This window comes from Oncorhynchus tshawytscha, linkage group LG09 (genome assembly GCF_018296145.1).
Source record: "Oncorhynchus tshawytscha isolate Ot180627B linkage group LG09, Otsh_v2.0, whole genome shotgun sequence".
Lineage (NCBI taxonomy): Eukaryota > Metazoa > Chordata > Actinopteri > Salmoniformes > Salmonidae > Oncorhynchus > Oncorhynchus tshawytscha.
The window spans coordinates 78,081,810-78,099,557 of NC_056437.1; the positions used below are offsets into that span (position 1 = coordinate 78,081,810).

At 44.6% G+C, this 17,748-nt stretch overlaps 1 protein-coding gene across 7 annotated transcripts in view; it reads left to right on the forward strand.

Annotated features, from left to right (window-relative positions):
• LOC112258776 (rho GTPase-activating protein 12) overlaps positions 1 to 17,748 on the forward strand; it is a 47,277-nt gene that overhangs the window by 17,260 nt on the left and 12,269 nt on the right. For 2 of the 7 annotated variants that reach the window (XM_024433344.2, XM_024433340.2), the window contains exons 3-18: positions 6,792 to 7,313; positions 7,706 to 7,915; positions 8,034 to 8,117; positions 9,832 to 9,954; positions 10,467 to 10,553; positions 10,874 to 10,936; positions 12,347 to 12,414; positions 12,501 to 12,588; positions 12,757 to 12,858; positions 12,980 to 13,078; positions 13,168 to 13,252; positions 13,402 to 13,530; positions 13,637 to 13,735; positions 13,826 to 13,903; positions 14,004 to 14,138; positions 14,291 to 14,396. In XM_024433344.2, the coding sequence (XP_024289112.1) occupies positions 6,792 to 7,313; positions 7,706 to 7,915; positions 8,034 to 8,117; positions 9,832 to 9,954; positions 10,467 to 10,553; positions 10,874 to 10,936; positions 12,347 to 12,414; positions 12,501 to 12,588; positions 12,757 to 12,858; positions 12,980 to 13,078; positions 13,168 to 13,252; positions 13,402 to 13,530; positions 13,637 to 13,735; positions 13,826 to 13,903; positions 14,004 to 14,138; positions 14,291 to 14,396 (2,078 nt within the window). Of the gene's footprint in view, positions 1 to 1,782; positions 1,938 to 6,791; positions 7,314 to 7,705; positions 7,916 to 8,033; positions 8,118 to 9,831; positions 9,955 to 10,466; positions 10,554 to 10,873; positions 10,937 to 12,346; positions 12,415 to 12,500; positions 12,589 to 12,756; positions 12,859 to 12,979; positions 13,079 to 13,167; positions 13,253 to 13,401; positions 13,531 to 13,636; positions 13,736 to 13,825; positions 13,904 to 14,003; positions 14,139 to 14,290; positions 14,397 to 17,748 lie in introns of those variants that run through there. The other 5 variants (XM_024433347.2, XM_024433345.2, XM_024433341.2 and 2 more) reach the window with 5 other exon arrangements.

Here is a 17,748-nt window from a genome sequence, read left to right on the forward strand (position 1 = left end):
CATCAAGGAACTTGAAGCATTCGACCATCTCCACTACAACCCTGTTGATGTGAATGGGCCCTTCTTTTCCTGAAGTCCACAGCTCCTTTGTCTTTCTCATGTTGAGGGAGAGGTTGTTGTCCTAGCACCACACTGCCAGGTCTGTGATCCCCTCCATATAGGCTGTCTCATCGTTGTCGATGATCAGGCCTACCACCATTGTGTCATTGGCAAACTTAATGGTGGTGTTGGAGATGTGCGTGGCCACAAAGCCGTGGGTGAACAGGGAGTAAAGGAGTGGACTAAGCACGCATCCCTGAGGGGCCCCTGTGTTGAGGATCAGCGTGGCGGATGTGTTGTTGCCTACCCTTACCATCTGGGGGCAGTCCATCAGGAAGTCCCGGATCCAGTTGCAGAGGGAGGTGTTTAGTCTCAGGGTCCTTAGCTTTATGATGAGCTTTAAGGGCACTATGGTGATGAATGCCGAACAGCATTCTCATGTAGGTGTTTCTTTTGTCCAGGTGGGAAAGGGCAATGTGGAGTACAATAGAGATTGCGTCATCTGTGGATCTGTTGGTGTGGTATGCTAATTGGAGTGGGTCTAGGGTTTCTGGGATGATGGAGTTCATATGAGCCATGACCAGCCTTTCAAAGCACTTCATGGCTACAGACGTGAGTGCTACGGGGCGGTAGTCATTTATGCAGGTTACCTTGGCATTCTTGGGCACAGGGACTATGGTGGTCTGCTTGAAACGTGTAGGTATTACAGACTCGGTCAGGGAGAGGTTGAAAATGTCAGTGAAGACACTTGCCAGTTGATCAGCACATGCGTTGAGTACGCATCCTGGTAATCAATCTGGCCCTGTGGCCTTGTAAATATTGACTTGTTTAAAAGGTCTTACTCACATCGGCTAAGGAGAGCGTGATCACACAGTCGCCGGAACAGCTGGTGCTCTAATGCATGGTTCAGGGTTTCTTGCCTGAGAGCAAGCATAGAAGGCATAAAGCTTGTCTGGTAGGCTTTCAATGCTAGGCATCTAGCGGTTGGGTTTCCCTTTGTAATCCGTAATAGTTTGCATGCCCTGACACATATTGAGCGAGTCACTGGTACTTCCTGCTTGAGTTTTTGTTTGTAAGCAGGAATCAGGAGGATATAATTATGGTCAGATTGGCAAAATGGAGGGCGAGGGAGAGCTTTGTACACATCTCTGTGTGTGGAGTAAAGTTGCACATGTGACATGCAGGTAGAAATTAGGTACACCCACCCAGCCATAGTACACAGTTAGCAGCACCGCTGGGCCACTGTGCTGTGTGTTTACAAAACAAAGGAGGAGCCCTTTCCTGTACTGTAGGGCTGCAAGCCTTGCCCCAAACAACTGGAAACAAACACACACAAACATATGTTCCCATACTCCGCTCCAATAGGCTAGCCCCCATGCCACGCCAGGCCGCACACAAACACTGACACACACACTCACGTTTTTGAGCAGAACTGTTTGCAGAGCTCCTGAATCCTGAAATGTTCTCATGACATAATTATTTAATTAGCTAAATGTAAACAGGCGATTGAGTAAAGATACTCCCTTCAGTGCTTCTCAATTACACGCACACATGCTTTTCTAAAACGTTATTATTTAGTTATGCAAGGTATCAGTGTTGTGTTGGCTGCATTCTGTGCATTATGTGTGCTCGCAATCTATGCAGGCAAGAGAGGGTTAAACTGAGGAACATCACAACCACTCCCAAGACTTGCTGCTGCTAGGCAGTGGCTTTACCTGTACTGTAGCGTACCTGACAAGGCATGGAGTGTGTGAGTGTACAGTGTGGAATAGTGAGGTGAATACTGTACTTTAAAACTGGATTAAGGGAAAGCTGAAGTCTATAACTTCTAAATGATGTCTTTGAAGGATCGTCTACTCTACATTGAGCCTGGGATTAACCAAACACACTTTAAACAGGTAATTTGCCCTTTTTATGGTCGTGATGGCTCCATTTGTTGTTTAGATTTGGATTGAGGCTTTGCTCTGTTTAAATAGGATTTTATGCGCATTAATAGCTACTAACTGTAACAGTTTTAATACATGTATTATACATGTGGTGTAAATTACAGTGATTCAGAGTAAGCAATCATTTCTATCAAATTTCATTTTGGTAACTGGCAATAACCTGGTATTATTTGAGCACACATTACATTTTTGAAAACATTACCTTCCTCCAGTTGACTTATCTTGTCAATATATATTTGTACATGAAAATGACATAGACCACAGTGTCGGTCAATGACCTCTGACATACACAGTGTTTGACCCTGTGTTTGACCCAGATGCAAAATAGCTCAGGTATAGATTGTGATTATGCATTAGCCCAGACCATGATGTTCTTGCTCTGTAGGGGGGTATTTATGTAATGCTCTATAGGATACTTACTATTACTCTAAATATCTACAGGCTAAATATGAGTCCATAACTCTTGTCTATTTAGATCTTGATAGTGTCAGTTGTTTTCTCTTCAGTTTATCAATATGAGGAATTGATGAGTCAGTCCACTGGTGATTGAATGGAAAAGCACATCAACCAGTAAACCATGTGGCACTCACTGCCATGCAGCATTCAGTCACCTCATCTGATTTCTAAGGTCAATACTGAGTGAGCGTTCGAAGATTTAAGATGAAGACAGTATAAAGCGAGACTGAGATTATGCTCTTATATGGTTCCAATCTGTCCATATACACTGAGTGTACAAAACATTAGGATCAGCATCCTAATATTGAGTTGCATCCCCTTTTGCCCTCAGAACAGCCTCAATTCATCAGGGCATGGACTACAAGGTGTCGAGACCATTCCACAGGGATGCTGGTCCATGTTTATTTATTTTTTAACCTTTATTTAACTAGGCAAGTCAGTCAAGAACAAATTCTTATTTACAATGACGGCCTACCTGGGAACAGTGCCTTGTTCATGGGCGACAGATTTTTACCTAAATTCTTTAACCTGTCTCCTCCCCTTCATCTACATTGATTGAAGTGGATTTAACAAGTGACGTCAATAAGGGATCATAGCTTTCACCTGGATTCACCTGGTCAGTCTGTCATGGAAAAAGCAGGTGTTCCTAATATTTTGTGCACTCAGTGTATCTCTATTCCACTACAGTGGTTTTACAATAGTACATTTTAAACCTTCAAGTGTCAATCAGTTGTAGTTCATTTTAAACCTTCAAGTGTCAATCAGTTGTAATTTCTAGAATATTCTGGCATATTATACGCAATTACGTTATCATAAATGACACATTGGGTACAGTATGTACATCCGTAATTGTCTTTGACTTCCTTGGTCCTGTTTATGCAGTGTCAAAAAGCTTGATGTAATTGTAAGTGTGATAATGTTATGATGATGGGCATGACAAGGTTTGCCCCAACCCTGCCAGGGAGAAGGGGTCAAACTACAAGGGAGGAATGCCATCTTGGTTTCCATTGCTTGTAAATATAAATCATTGACAATGAGTCACAAGCAGAAAGTTAATACTTGACCATAACCTGCTTGGATACACGCAGCCAGGAACATAATCTGATGTAAAGGTGTGATATCTCTTCTCCTTCTGTGACAGCAGGCCTATCCTAGAGAGATTACAAAAAGTCACTATATTGCCACTATCCACCTAGGCTCCAAACAAATGGTTGGCATGACAGGTATTGCTGACTGGCAGAAAATGTTCACGTTGCTGTTTGTGAACCAGTCATTCTGGTATCCTTTCCATTTAGTTTGGTTTGAGGAGGCTGGTATGCTATTTAGCTTGGAGGCTTTAGCGCATAAGAAACAATGTGCTTCGGGTTGATTGAAAGAATCATCACCACAATCACTTTTATTACTATTACGCATCTGTTATTAATATCATTTTAGATTCTTCTGCTACACGCACCTGCACTTGTAGCTTAATGTTGTGTTGCTACTGTAAAGGAAGAGGGAAAGGCTAAGCTTCATTAATATCTTCTTTAGAAAAACTGGGGCTTTCCACAGGCAGGTTTTGATGTTTTAACCTGAATGTGTAGCCAGTAGTCACTGCCACATTCCAAAGACAACTCTCCAACCACAAAGAAGAACTTATCAGGTGGTGTTAAACGAAACCTGAGAGTGAGTGTTTGTTTATAGTTTTGCTTGCATATTTACTGCTGCCCATGCTCTGCGTTGTAGCGTTTATTACTCTGTCTAATGAAACAGAACTGTATAGTGATTATTAAATAATGATTCTAGGATCAACCGCTAGCCTGCAGCTTTGTAACCCAGGTGGTTTCTAGGGTGTGTCTGTCGGAGGTACCATTTGAATAACAAAACAATTATGTTGGTACAAGAGTATGGAGTTATTTTTATGATGTTGTCATCTGTTGCGTTATGCACACAGATACCCACCTTCCTAATATTGATTTGCACCCCCTTTGCCCAGAACAGACTCAATTCATTGGGAAATGGATGACAAGGTGTCGAAAGCGTTTCACAGGGATGCTGGCCCATGTTGACTCCACCCTCTGAATGGCACACATATAACAATCCATTTCTCAATTGTCTCAGGGCTTAAAAATCATTATTTAACCGGTCTCCTCCCCTTCATCTACACTGATTGAAGTGGATTTAACAGGTGACATCAATAAGAGATCATAGCTTTCACCTGGATTCACCTGGTCAGTCTGTGTCATGGAAATCGCAGGATTTCCTAATGTTTTGTACAATCAATGCCAGCTGTTCATAGGACATGAACAGTGGGCAGACTCGCGTATCACAGGTTGACCTTTAGGTACCACCAAACCAGGGAACCACAGCTTCTGACAGACACCTCAGGTCCCAGAAAAGGTGATGTCACAGAACAAGGAAACACTATCCACACTATCTGCTACAGCATCATTCCAGCACAGAACTAATACTCTCATTGTGCACATGTGTATTTTAAATGTTAGAGTACCTTCAGGCATAGAGGTGTGTGTGTATCAATGAGTTCTGGTGTTTTACTTTATACTTGCATACAGTAAGTATTACGCAGGTACTTTACGGCCGAGATGTTGTAAGCAGTATTCAACAAAACAACCCAACTGGGACGTGTGTTTATGTTCAAAACTTCCATTAGCCCATTTTGAGAGGAAATGACAGTTGGACAGTCGACTCCCTCCACCCACCCAGCCATGTATCTTATTTGTGTTTTTCTTACAAGTATTTAGGTTGGTATAGTCTGTCTGTGTGTTCAGGCCAGTATACGTCCATGTGTGGTACACAGAAGAGTCTTGCCGATACCAAAGAAACCTTACCTCTGAGCCAGGCTTTTCCTTTAAAGCTATTTTTTCATGAAGAATATCTGTTTTACAAGGTGCGAATTGGGCAACCCGAAAACAGTTCTTCCCTGGTCTCTGGCTTTTTCAGTGTTTCTTAAAAATGTATTCAAAGCAACAACAAAAAAAGCCCCTCTTCAAGCCAGGTAGTAATCAAAAGAAGGAACTGGTACATGGTCTGAAAAACCTGTGGTATGTCCTTGCCAATACTTCTGCTTTTGGATCTACTAGTTAAAATGTTATATCCCCTGATGGGATGCAACATATTTGATCATTACGTTGTTCGAAGAGGTGCCTTTTTCAGGGAATATGACCGACATGATCTTCAAGGCTTGCCGTAGCTTCAGACACAGGCTTGTGACTTTTCTGGGTGTCTCCAAGGTAAGTACCTAAGGGTGTGCGTCCCAATTATGGTATTTTCCTTCACTAATCTAAGACTTCATGGTCATTTCACTCAGCCTGTCCTAATATTTGTGTCTGTGCCAATTGAATTACATGTTCAATACTATGCCTGCAGTACTTAGCCTACATGTGAGGGTGACAGGTACAGTGCCCTAGAGGTTAAGAGCGTTGGGCCAGTAACCGAAAGGTCGACTAGGTGAAAGATCTGTCTGCACTTAACCTTAATTGCTCCTGTAAATCGCTCTGTATAAGAGTGTCTGCTAAATTACTCAAATGTAAATGTGGCCTATAGTACTGTATTTAGCTGTGACATCATCTGCATTGTCGTTCAAACTTCCCCAGTCTTTATAGCTTTTTATCATGTCTGGCTCATGTTGAAATGTGCTTGTGTTTGTCAATGAAGTGACGGTCTGCCACACAGATCCCTGTGGTCTACTCCACTCCACGTGGTGGAAATCTCCTCTGTCTGAGATGTGATGTTTTGCTCTTCACTTCCACACCCCTGAGATGTATGTAGGGTTCGGGAAAGACATTAACAGGACAGATCACTTTTTTGTTGGATGCAGATATTACTGACGTATGGCCATTTCCACTAAACCTGAAAAAAGGCTTACAATTGAATGTCGATGTTGTCTGTACTCTTTTAAGAAAGAAAATAACACTCAAAAGTGAGATCCACATGTAGCTCTTTAAATGCATGCACTTTGTAAGAATGGGCATATTGTGATGAGTTGGGTAACTCAGCCTATTCGAACAAAGGGGTTGGGAGAATGATATTTGATCCCAAGTCAGTGCTTTGTTACTTGATGGGAGTAAAGGGAGGTGCAGGTAGAGAACTCTTTTCCCCTCTGTCTTTTGTGTTGTGGAGGATCTCACGAAAGGTTCTCATAGGGGCTGATGGGGCCATTGGCTTCACTGCAAATAATGTGAGGTTGGGGAGTACTACGCAGGCAGTCTACTCAGTCTACTGTTCATATAGAGCACAAGATATTATGGACTGGTGGCTCGCTGGCCTTTAGGACTGGGGGTGAAATGTTTCTTCCTCCTCATGTTATTCCTGATGACTGACCTGTGACCTCTCTTTCATCTCTGTCTCCAGGTGGAGAATGCCAGCCCCAACACTGCTGTTTACGCCAACGTCACAGAGCTGAAGAAAAACATCCCACAATCCCCTCCGTTAGAAGCTCTGAGTCCTGACTTGCCCCTTTCCCAGGAGGAATGGCAGGTGCACACTGACAAGGACAGCGGGAAAGAGTTCTATTACCGCCCAGCCACGGGCCAAACCACTTGGGCCGACCCCCACAGCACCCTCCCCTCCGCAGACATGGAGCTGCCCAAGGAGGCGTTGGCTATCCCAGCCCTGTCCATGGCCCTGTCCCCGGCCCTGTCCCCAGCCCTGTCCCCAGCCCTGTCCCCGGCCCTGTCCCCAGCCCTGTCCCCGGCCCTCTCACCAGCCTCATCCCAGGGTTCCAACTGGGAACAGGTGTTTGATGAGACCACCGGTCGAAACTACTTCTATAACCCCACCTCTGGGGCCACGTCCTGGGGAGCTCCGGAGCCCATCGCTCCCTCCTCTCCTGTTACTGAGCCTCCTGTGCTGAAGCTCCCAGACAGAGGACCGGTAGGGGTTAGCTTATGCTTTATTTGACTAATATGGCCATTGTTTCAAGCTCATCAACAGATAAGGCTTCTAAAATACAGAACCGTGGAAAGTGTTGTTGGATTTTTGACTGCTAAAGCAGTCTCTGTCAGACACCAGCGCATTAACATCTGCTTCATGGTCTTGAGGGAGTCTTGTTTCTTTAGTTCATTAGCTAGTTATGTCTAAAGCCTGCTATGGCATACACATGCTTTTTGCTGTTTATTCTCAGTGTTACTAGCGAAGTTACGAAGAACGTTTGCCATTTGAGCAGAATCGCTAGCATGTTATGTACCATGTCATAAACCTTTTAGAAATTGGCCACTCAGTTTGAGTTCCATCTTAAAAGCATTGACACATCTTCTGTTCCTCAGCCACCTCTCCCAAAGGAAGACTACCTGACAGAAGACCACGGAGCTCCAGACACCTCCTCCTCGGTGTTCCCCAAAGACATCCCGCCCATGCCGCAGGCTAAACTGGCCATCATACCCCGGGCCATTCTAGACAGTGTCCCGGCGGGCTGGAACCGCTCCATAGAGGCAGATGGGAAGACCGTATTCACCAGCGAACGCACACAGGAGCAGGTAAGTGTATTGAATGGAGGTCTAGTGCTTTGAAAGGGGAGTGGTTTGAGAAACCATGCAGTGTGTGTCATATGCTGTTTTGTGTTGTGTGTGTGTGTGTGTGTGTGTATCCTGGCAGTGGCTCAAGTCTGTGGATCAAGAAGGAAAGACATACTACTACCTGAGAGACGGCTCCAGATCCCAGTGGAACCTTCCAGCAGAGGTGAAGAGAAGCAATATTGTAATTTCAAGGAATGATTGAGTGGCTTTTTACCAGGTCTCAAAGAGCTTGACAATGTATGGGGCAACTCTGTACTGCACATATAGTTGAAGTCGGAAGTTTACATACACCTTAGCCAAATACATTTAAACTCAGTTTTTCACAATTCCTGACACTTAATCCAAGTAAAAATACCCTGTCTTAGGTCAATTAGGATCACCACTTTATTTTGAGAATGTGAAATGTCAGAATAATAGTAGAGAGAATGATTTATTTCAGCTTTTATTTATTTCATCATATTCCCAGTGGGTCAGAAGTTTACATACACTCAATTAGTATTTGGTAGCATTGCCTTTAAATTGTTGAACGTGGGTCAAACGTTTCGGAGAGACATCCACAAGCTTCCCACAATAAGTTGGGTGAATTCTGGATCATTCCTCCTGACAGAGCTGGTGTAACAGAGTCAGGTTTGTATGCCTCCTTGCTCGCAAACGCTATAGCATTGAGGTCAGGGCTTTGTGATGGCCACCCCAATACCTTGACTTTCTTGTCCTTAAGCCATTTTGCCACGACTTTGGAAGTATGCTTGGGGTCATTGTCCATTTCGAAGACCCATGTGCGACCAAGCTTTAACTTCCTCACTGATGTCTTGAGATGTTGCTTCAATATATCCAAATAATTATCCTTCCTCGTGATGCCATCTATTTTGTGAAGTGCACCAGTCCCCCCTGCAGCAAAGCACCCCCACAAGATGATGCTGCCACCCCCATGCTTCACGGTTGGGATGGTGAAGTTCAGCTTGCAAGCCTCCCCCTTTTTCCTCCAAACATAACAATGGTCATTAAACAGTTCTATTTTTGTTTCATCAGACCAGAGGACATTTCTCCAAAAGTACAATCTTTTGTCCCCCTTCCTCCTTGCTGAGAGACCTTTCAGGTTATTTTACTGGTCGTTTTACTGTTGATAGAGATACTTTTGTACCCGCATCTTCACAGGGTCCTTTGCTGTTGTTCTGGGATTGATTTGCACTTTTCGCATCAAAGTACGTTCATCTGTAGGAGAAAGAACGCATCTCCTTCCTGAGCAGTATGATGGCTGCATGATCCCATGGTGTTTATGCTTGCATACCTTTGTTTGTATAGATGAATGTGGTACCTTCAGGCATTTGGAAATTGCTCCCAAGGATGAAGCAGACTTGTGAAGGTCTACAATTTTTTTTCTGAGGTCTTGGCTGATTTATTTTGATTTTCTCATGATGTCAAGCAAAGAGGCACTGAGTTTGAAGTTAGGCCTTGAAATACATCCACAGGTACACCTCCAATTGACTCAAATTATGTCAATTAGCCTATCAGAAGCTTCTAAACCCATGACATAATTTTCTGGAATTGTCCAAGCTATTTAAAGGCACAGTCAGATTAGTCTATGTAAACTTCTGACTGGAATTGTGATACAGTGAAATAATCTGTCTGTAAACAATTCGTTGGAAAAATGACTTGTGTCATGCATGAAGTAAATGTCCTAACCGACTTGCCAAAACTATAGTTTGTTAACAAGAAATTTGTGGAGTGGTTGAAAAACAAGTTTTAATGACTCCGACCTAAGTGTATGTAAACTTCTGTAGGTGAAAAAAAGATGCCCTTACCTCAGATAACCAGTTACTGGGTTTGATTAAATAGGCCAGGGCCTTTACACTGTTTGTTTCTGTTAACCCTCTCAGCTCCCAGGTGCAGCCAGTCTGTCCAAGGTGGGGAATGGAGTGGACCAGGACAGCCCGCTGGTTCTGAAGAACTGGAGACACACAATGGGCCCAGCTCAGTTTGGCCCCTCCCAAGAAGACAACGTGAGTAGCTGGGGAGCCCAGAGCATGGACAGGGACGTTGAAGGAGGTTTCACACCGTTGGTATAGCAACAGACGTTTATGGGTCATTAGAATCTCTTTTTGGAATCTAGACTGAATTTGGCACTATGGTATAGGAACATAGAAACTGCAGCATTTGCTGTTCTGGTAGTCCCAAGCAAACAACCCATTAGGACTAGTCCCTGACATGAGACACCTTGCCCTCACAGCTTTATGCACAATGCCCTTGTGGAATGATGTCGTTGTGTTTGTGTCGTTGTCGACCCTCTCAACAGGAGATGGAAACACCTGCCTTAGTTGATTTCCCCTCAGGAAGTCACTTACAAACCGAAATGGGAGAAACTACAACAATAATGGAGGGGGCAGGGGAGAAAGAGGATAGAATTATGACTCATCAAATTTGACAGGATTTCTGCTCTGTTCGAACAATAAGGCCCTATCGACTACTGTTGACTAACCAACCTGAACCCAATTCCCTCCCTTCCGTTTGGCAGAGGTTCTTTCCAACACATAGGAGAAACGTTTCGGACGTCACCAGTGAAGCATCCAGCTCAGGCAACTCCCCTGAGACGCCACGCCATGTAAGTACAGTAATTACGTACGACACGATAAGGTGTTGAATCCATAGGGATCTTTGTCAGGTCATTTTCTACTGGCCCTCAATAAGATATTATACGTGTTGGACTAGTACACACAATAATTGAATTGGAAATTGCATTATTTTTCAACAATGATTTTATTGTTCATTTTATGAATTGATTTCATTAATTTCCCAACCCTTCTACTAACTCAATAAAATGTACTCTACTGTACAGACAGCACACACAGACTTCTAAATGACAAAGAGCCTGAAGACCCATTATCCCATTCATTGAAAACTTGTATTGTTTTCTCCTTAAAGACTGATAGGTTGGGAGTACGGAGTAGACTGTCACATCTGAGCACAGACTCACATCATGAGCATGTAGGTTCTTACGGCCCACGTCAGGCCTGATAGATAGATGCATAGTGTAGTTTGCCAGACAGGTATTGCATTCTGGTGGTGTGTGGGTGTTCTGATCTAACTAACATACTATGAATTGGATAGGAGAACTAACGGTGCTTGGGAAGGGGAGCTAATGGATTAGATATTGGTTACAGTACATACTATATGCATGTATGCTCTTAAAAGGGCTGATTAAGAGTTTCTTATGTGGTGTTTAAGTGAAACTACTAACTTTGAATGGGTTGTTCTCTCTCTTTGCTTCGTGTGTGGATAAGAAAGCGATCTGGAATACAAGCATCTGCTAAATCAGGGTTTTCCAAATTTGTCCTAGGGCCCCCCGGGGTGCACATTTTGGTTTTTGCCCTAGCACTACACAGCTGATTCAAATAACCAATCATCATCAAGCTTTGATTACTTGAATCAACCCTGTACTAAATGATCGTGTCATGATAGACCACCATTGACACTACCCCCTAGTGGGGAGAGGGAGCATTTGTAGTTGTTTTTGTTGGATGTTGTGGTCCAAGTGTTGGCTTGTTGGGTAGTACTTTCAGATCTGATTGACACCATATTTTATTGCATTGCCTTTCAAAGCATTGTGCTGAATGTACATATGGCGCTGTCTTATGAAGTAGGCACAGTAATGTCAAAGTGCTGAATGTCAGTGCCATAAGCAAAGTCAACCCCAAAGGATTATTTCCCATTTTATGAATCCATGCAAACAAACACACTCACGCCCCCCAAGCATGTATAACTGTGCATTCATGCACTAAGATGCGTGCGCACACACACACTAAGATTGACCACTCCCATGTTGATACCTGACTCACATTTCAAAGCTGTAAAGAATCTGCCACTTATACTCTTTGATCTTTACCTGTGGACTCATAGCTCAAGAATTCAGCATAACCTGGAACACTGCCAACACAAACATTTGTTGCTGCCACCTAGTGGCCTAGCATATGCATTGCAAAGTCACAACAATACTTTATCTTGGCCTAAAATTATAACCCACAGTTACAATAATCTGCTAACATGAACAGTCCAATGTTCATATCAGCCAGTAGGCCGATGGGCAATGTCCAGTAACATATGGCTCAATGTGAATACTAACTGCTCAACTCATTTACCTATGTATGTCAGTGAAAACCATGAGAACCATGTGTTTGATACCATTCCATTCACTCTATTGCGGACATTATAATGAGCCGTCCTCCCCTCAGCAGCCTCCACTGATGTGCGTACAGTACAATACAACTAACAAAATCTTTAAACCTGATCTGAGGTCTGTTGGTTCCTGGTAATCACCATTAGTAGAAATGTTCATACACTCTCCCTCTGTCATTTGTGATATTTTGTTAATATTTGTCTCTATTTTGCTTGTTTTAGACACATCTACTAGAGAAGGCAGGGATCCTGAACAAAACCAAGGTGGCTGACAATGGGAAAAGAATTAGGTAATGTCAAGTCAACTGCACAAATGACAAAACATTGTGATTTGCGCAATGGACCAATGATTCCTTATTTTCTGGTTTTCTAATAGGAAGAATTGGAGTCCGTCATGGACAGTGCTGCATGGAGGCATTCTCACGTTTCACAAAGACCCAAAATCTGCACCCTCGGGAAACTCTGTAAGAACATTTTGCTACAATAACCCCTCACAGCCACCACATTAGAAAATAAGCTCATTGTATTCATAAAGAATGATTTGCTTGCTTGTCAGGATTGGGTGTCCTACAACCTACTATTACGAACCACCAGGTCTGTTGAATGAATGTCATTGGTCCGTGATTCCTCAGAACAAGACCAATCAGATCACCCCAGAGTACACAGTGGAGCTGCGTGGAGCCACTGTGGGCTGGGCCCCCAAGGACAAGTCCAGCAAGAAGAACGTTCTGGAGGTATGGGCTCTGTTTAAGGTCTATCAGGGTTGAAGTCAGTTCTATTTCATTCAATTCAGGAACTGAATCAAAATGAATTTAATTTAACTCTAGGTATGGCTTTTTCCCTCTCCCGCTCCAGTTGAAAACGCGTCATGGGTGTGAGTACCTGGTCCAGTACGACACAGAGAGCATCATTTGTGACTGGCACAGGATCATACTGGACACCGTAAGACAGCTGGTGAGCATCCAGGAGGTGTCTATGTAACAAGTTCTAATTAGAGTAGGCCAAGGGGGCGTCGGTCTTCATTATAACCTCTCCTCTCTCAGGACCAAGATCACTTGTCGGAAGAGGAAGAGGAGGAGCCTATGGAGAAATCTCCACTTGCTTCAGACAGAGACAAGAGGACCAGCTGTAAGTATGAGTGTCCTACAACCTACTATTATGAACCACCAGGTCTTTCAATGCTTTTGAGGTGTAAATAGGTGTGAAATGTCAATATTTGGTAACTGGGCATCAGGTAGTTAACGAAAGCTGCACCCATCATTAATTGCCCCCTCCAGCAGCCACTAAAATTACGCCTGGCATCAGTGCCGAGTCATCAGATCAGGGGCGTGTCCGCACCAAACTACGCAAGTTTCTCCAGAAGAGGCCCACACTGCAGTCAGTGAAGGAGAAGGGCTATATAAGAGGTGAGACTGGGCTTTATAACATGGTTAAATGACATAGCAGAGTAACCTTATTGTACCTTATGATACCTTTATGGCACTCAGAATGTTTTTCATCGTGGTTCTCTAGATAATGTGTTTGGTTGTCATCTGGACACGCTGTGCCATCGAGAGAACAGCACTGTGCCCAGGTTTGCAGAGAAGTGCATCAGGGCAGTGGAGATTAGAGGTAGGTATTCCTTCTTTATCCTGATACCGTAATATCAACCTTTACCTTTACCACCTCTAAAGAGGTAACACAATTGTACATTACCCTTAGGTCTGGACATTGATGGGATCTACAGAGTTAGTGGGAATCTAGCTGTCATTCAGAGACTACGCCACAAAGCAGATCATGGTAAAGCAAGTTTCAAGGACTAGTAATGAATTTGTAGATGGAGCATCTTGCAGTATTATCAACCATATTATCTGTCCTCATGCTCTCTCTCTCCCTCCAGAGGAAAATCTGGACCTAGAGGATGGTCAGTGGGAGGAGATTCATGTGATCACGGGGGCGCTAAAGCTCTTCCTGAGGGAGCTGCCTGAACCTCTCTTCCCTTACAGCTTCTTCGACAAGTTTATCGCTGCCATCAGTAAGTCTAGGCCAGGCCCTAATAAAACATTCTGCATGCATCTCAATAGTCAGACTCAAATGACATGATAGTAATGAACTGACATAGTCTGACCTAAATAGCATGAAAGGATGTGAGTAAATTGACATTTGGGATGACTCTTTCTCTGGTAGAAATCCAGGACTATCCTCAGAAGGTGTTGTACTTCCGTGACCTGGTGAGGTCCCTTCCCCTGCCCAACCACGACACCATGCACCTCCTTTTCAAACACCTCCTCAAGTGAGTGGGTGTTGTGGTGTTGTGGTAGAAACTGGCTTTTTGTTATATACAGTTGAAGTCTGAAGTTTACATACACCTTAGCCAAATACATTTAAAAACTCAGTTTTTTACAATTCCTGACAATCCTAGTAATAATTCCCTTTCTCATGGGCCTCTCGGGTGGCGCAGTGGTTTAAGGCACTGCCTCGCAGTGCTAGCTGTGCCACCAGAGATTCTGGGTTTGAGCCCAGGCTCTGTCGCAGCCGGCCACGACCAGGAGGTCCATGGGGTGACGCACAATTGTCCCAGCGTCGTCCGGGTTAGGGAGGGTTTGGCCGGCAGAGATATCCTTGTCTCATCGCACACCAGCAACTCCTGTGGTGGGCCGGGCGCAGTGCACGCTGACCAGGTCGCCAGGTGTACGGTGTTTCCTCCAGCACAGTGGTGCGGCTGGCTTCTGGGTTGGATGTGCATTGTGTTAAGTAGCAGTGCGGCTTGGTCGGGTTGTGTTTCGGAGGACGCATGACTCTCGACCTTTGCCTCTCCCGAGTCCGTACAGGAGTTGCAGCAATGAGACAAGACAGTAACTACTAACAATTGGGGAGGAAAAAAGGGGTAAAATAAAAAAACATCACATTCAGAAATGTACATACACACAACTAGTAGCATTGCCTTTAAATTGTTTAACTTGGGTCAAACGTTTTCGGTAGCCTTCCACAAGCTTCCCACAATAAATTGAGTGAATTTTGGCCCATTCCTCCTGACAGAGCTGAGTCAGGTTTGTAGGCCTCCTTGCTCACACACGGCTGAGTCAGGTTTGTAGGCCTCCTTGCTCACACATGCTTTTTCAGTTCCTGCCACAAATATTCTATAGGATTGAGGTCAGGGCTTTGTGATGGCCACTCCAAACCTTGACTTTCTTGTCCTTAAGCCATTTTACCACAACTTTGGAAGTATGCTTGGGGTCACTGTTCATTTGGAAGACCCATCTGCGATCAAATCAAATCAAATTTTATTTGTCACATACACATGGTTAGCAGATGTTAATGCGAGTGTAGCGAAATGCTTGTGCTTCTAGTTCCGACAATGCAGTAATAACCAACAAGTAATCTAACTAACAATTCCAAAACTACTGTCTTATACACAGTGTAAGGGGATAAAGAATATGTACATAAAGATCTATGAATGAGTGATGGTACAGAGCAGTATAGGCAAGATACAGTAGATGGTATCGAGTACAGTATATACATATGAGATGAGTATGTAAACAAAGTGGCATAGTTAAAGTGGCTAGTGATACATGTATTACATAAGGATGCAGTAGATGATATAGAGTACAGTATATACGTATGCATATGAGATGAATAATGTAGGGTATGTAACATTATATTAGGTAGCATTGTTTAAAGTGGCTAGTGATATATTTCCCATCAATTCCCATTATTAAAGTGGCTGGAGTTGAGTCAGTGTCAGTGTGTTGGCAGCAGCCACTCAATGTTAGTGGTGGCTGTTTAACAGGCTGATGGCCTTGAGATAGAAGCTGTTTTTCAGTCTCTCGGTCCCAGCTTTGATGCACCTGTACTGACCTCGCCTTCTGGATGATAGCGGGGTGAACAGGCAGTGGCTCGGGTGGTTGTTGTTCTTGATGATCTTTATGGCCTTCCTGTAACATCGGGTGGTGTAGGTGTCCTGGAGGGCAGGTAGTTTGCCCCCGGTGATGCGTTGTGCAGACCTCACTACCCTCTGGAGAGCCTTACGGTTGTGGGCGGAGCAGTTGCCGTACCAGGCGGTGATGCAGCCCGCCAGGATGCTCTCGATTGTGCATCTGTAGAAGTTTGTGAATGCTTTTGGTGACAAGCCGAATTTCTTCAGCCTCCTGAGGTTGAAGAGGCGCTGCTGCGCCTTCTTCACGATGCTGTCTGTGTGAGTGGACCAATTCAGTTTGTCTGTGATGTGTATGCCGAGGAACTTAAAACTTGCTACCCTCTCCACTACTGTTCCATCGATGTGGATAGGGGGGTGTTCCCTCTGCTGTTTCCTGAAGTCCACAATCATCTCCTTAGTTTTGTTGACATTGAGTGTGAGGTTATTTTCCTGACACCACACTCCGAGGGCCCTCACCTCCTCCCTGTAGGCCGTCTCGTCGTTGTTGGTAATCAAGCCTGCCACTGTTGTGTCGTCCGCAAACTTGATGATTGAGTTGGAGGCGTGCGTGGCCACGCAGTCGTGGGTGAACAGGGAGTACAGGAGAGGGCTCAGAACGCACCCTTGTGGGGCCCCAGTGTTGAGGATCAGCGGGGTGGAGATGTTGTTGCCTACCCTCACCACCTGGGGGCGGCCCGTCAGGAAGTCCAGTACCCAGTTGCACAGGGCGGGGTTGAGACCCAGGGTCTCGAGCTTGATGACGAGCTTGGAGGGTACTATGGTGTTGAATGCCGAGCTGTAGTCAATGAACAGCATTCTCACATAGGTATTCCTCTTGTCCAGATGGGTTAGGGCAGTGTGCAGTGTGGTTGAGATTGCATCGTCTGTGGACCTATTTGGGCGGTAAGCAAATTGGAGTGGGTCTAGGGTGTCAGGTAGGGTGGAGGTGATATGGTCCTTGACTAGTCTCTCAAAGCACTTCATGATGACAGAAGTGAGTGCTATGGGGCGGTAGTCGTTTAGCTCAGTTACCTTAGCTTTCTTGGGAACAGGAACAATGGTGGCCCTCTTGAAGCATGTGGGAACAGCAGACTGGTATAGGGATTGATTGAATATGTCCGTAAACACACCGGCCAGCTGGTCTGCGCATGCTCTGAGGGCGCGGCTGGGGATGCCGTCTGGGCCTGCAGCCTTGCGAGGGTTAACACGTTTAAATGTCTTACTCACCTCGGCTGCAGTGAAGGAGAGACCGCATGTTTTCGTTGCAGGCCGTGTCAGTGGCACTGTATTGTCCTCAAAGCGGGCAAAAAAGTTATTTAGTCTGCCTGGGAGCAAGACATCCTGGTCCGTGACTGGGCTGGTTTTCTTCTTGTAGTCCGTGATTGACTGTAGACCCTGCCACATACCTCGTGTCTGAGCCGTTGAATTGAGATTCTACTTTGTCTCTGTACTGACGCTTAGCTTGTTTGATAGCCTTGCGGAGGGAATAGCTGCACTGTTTGTATTCGGTCATGTTACCAGTCACCTTGCCCTGATTAAAAGCAGTGGTTTGCGCTTTCAGTTTCACGCGACTGCTGCCATCAATCCACAGTTTCTGGTTAGGGAATGTTTTAATCGTTGCTATGGGAACGACATCTTCAACGCACGTTCTAATGAACTCGCACACCGAATCAGCGTATTCGTCAATGTTGTTATCTGACGCAATACGAAACATCTCCCAGTCCACGTG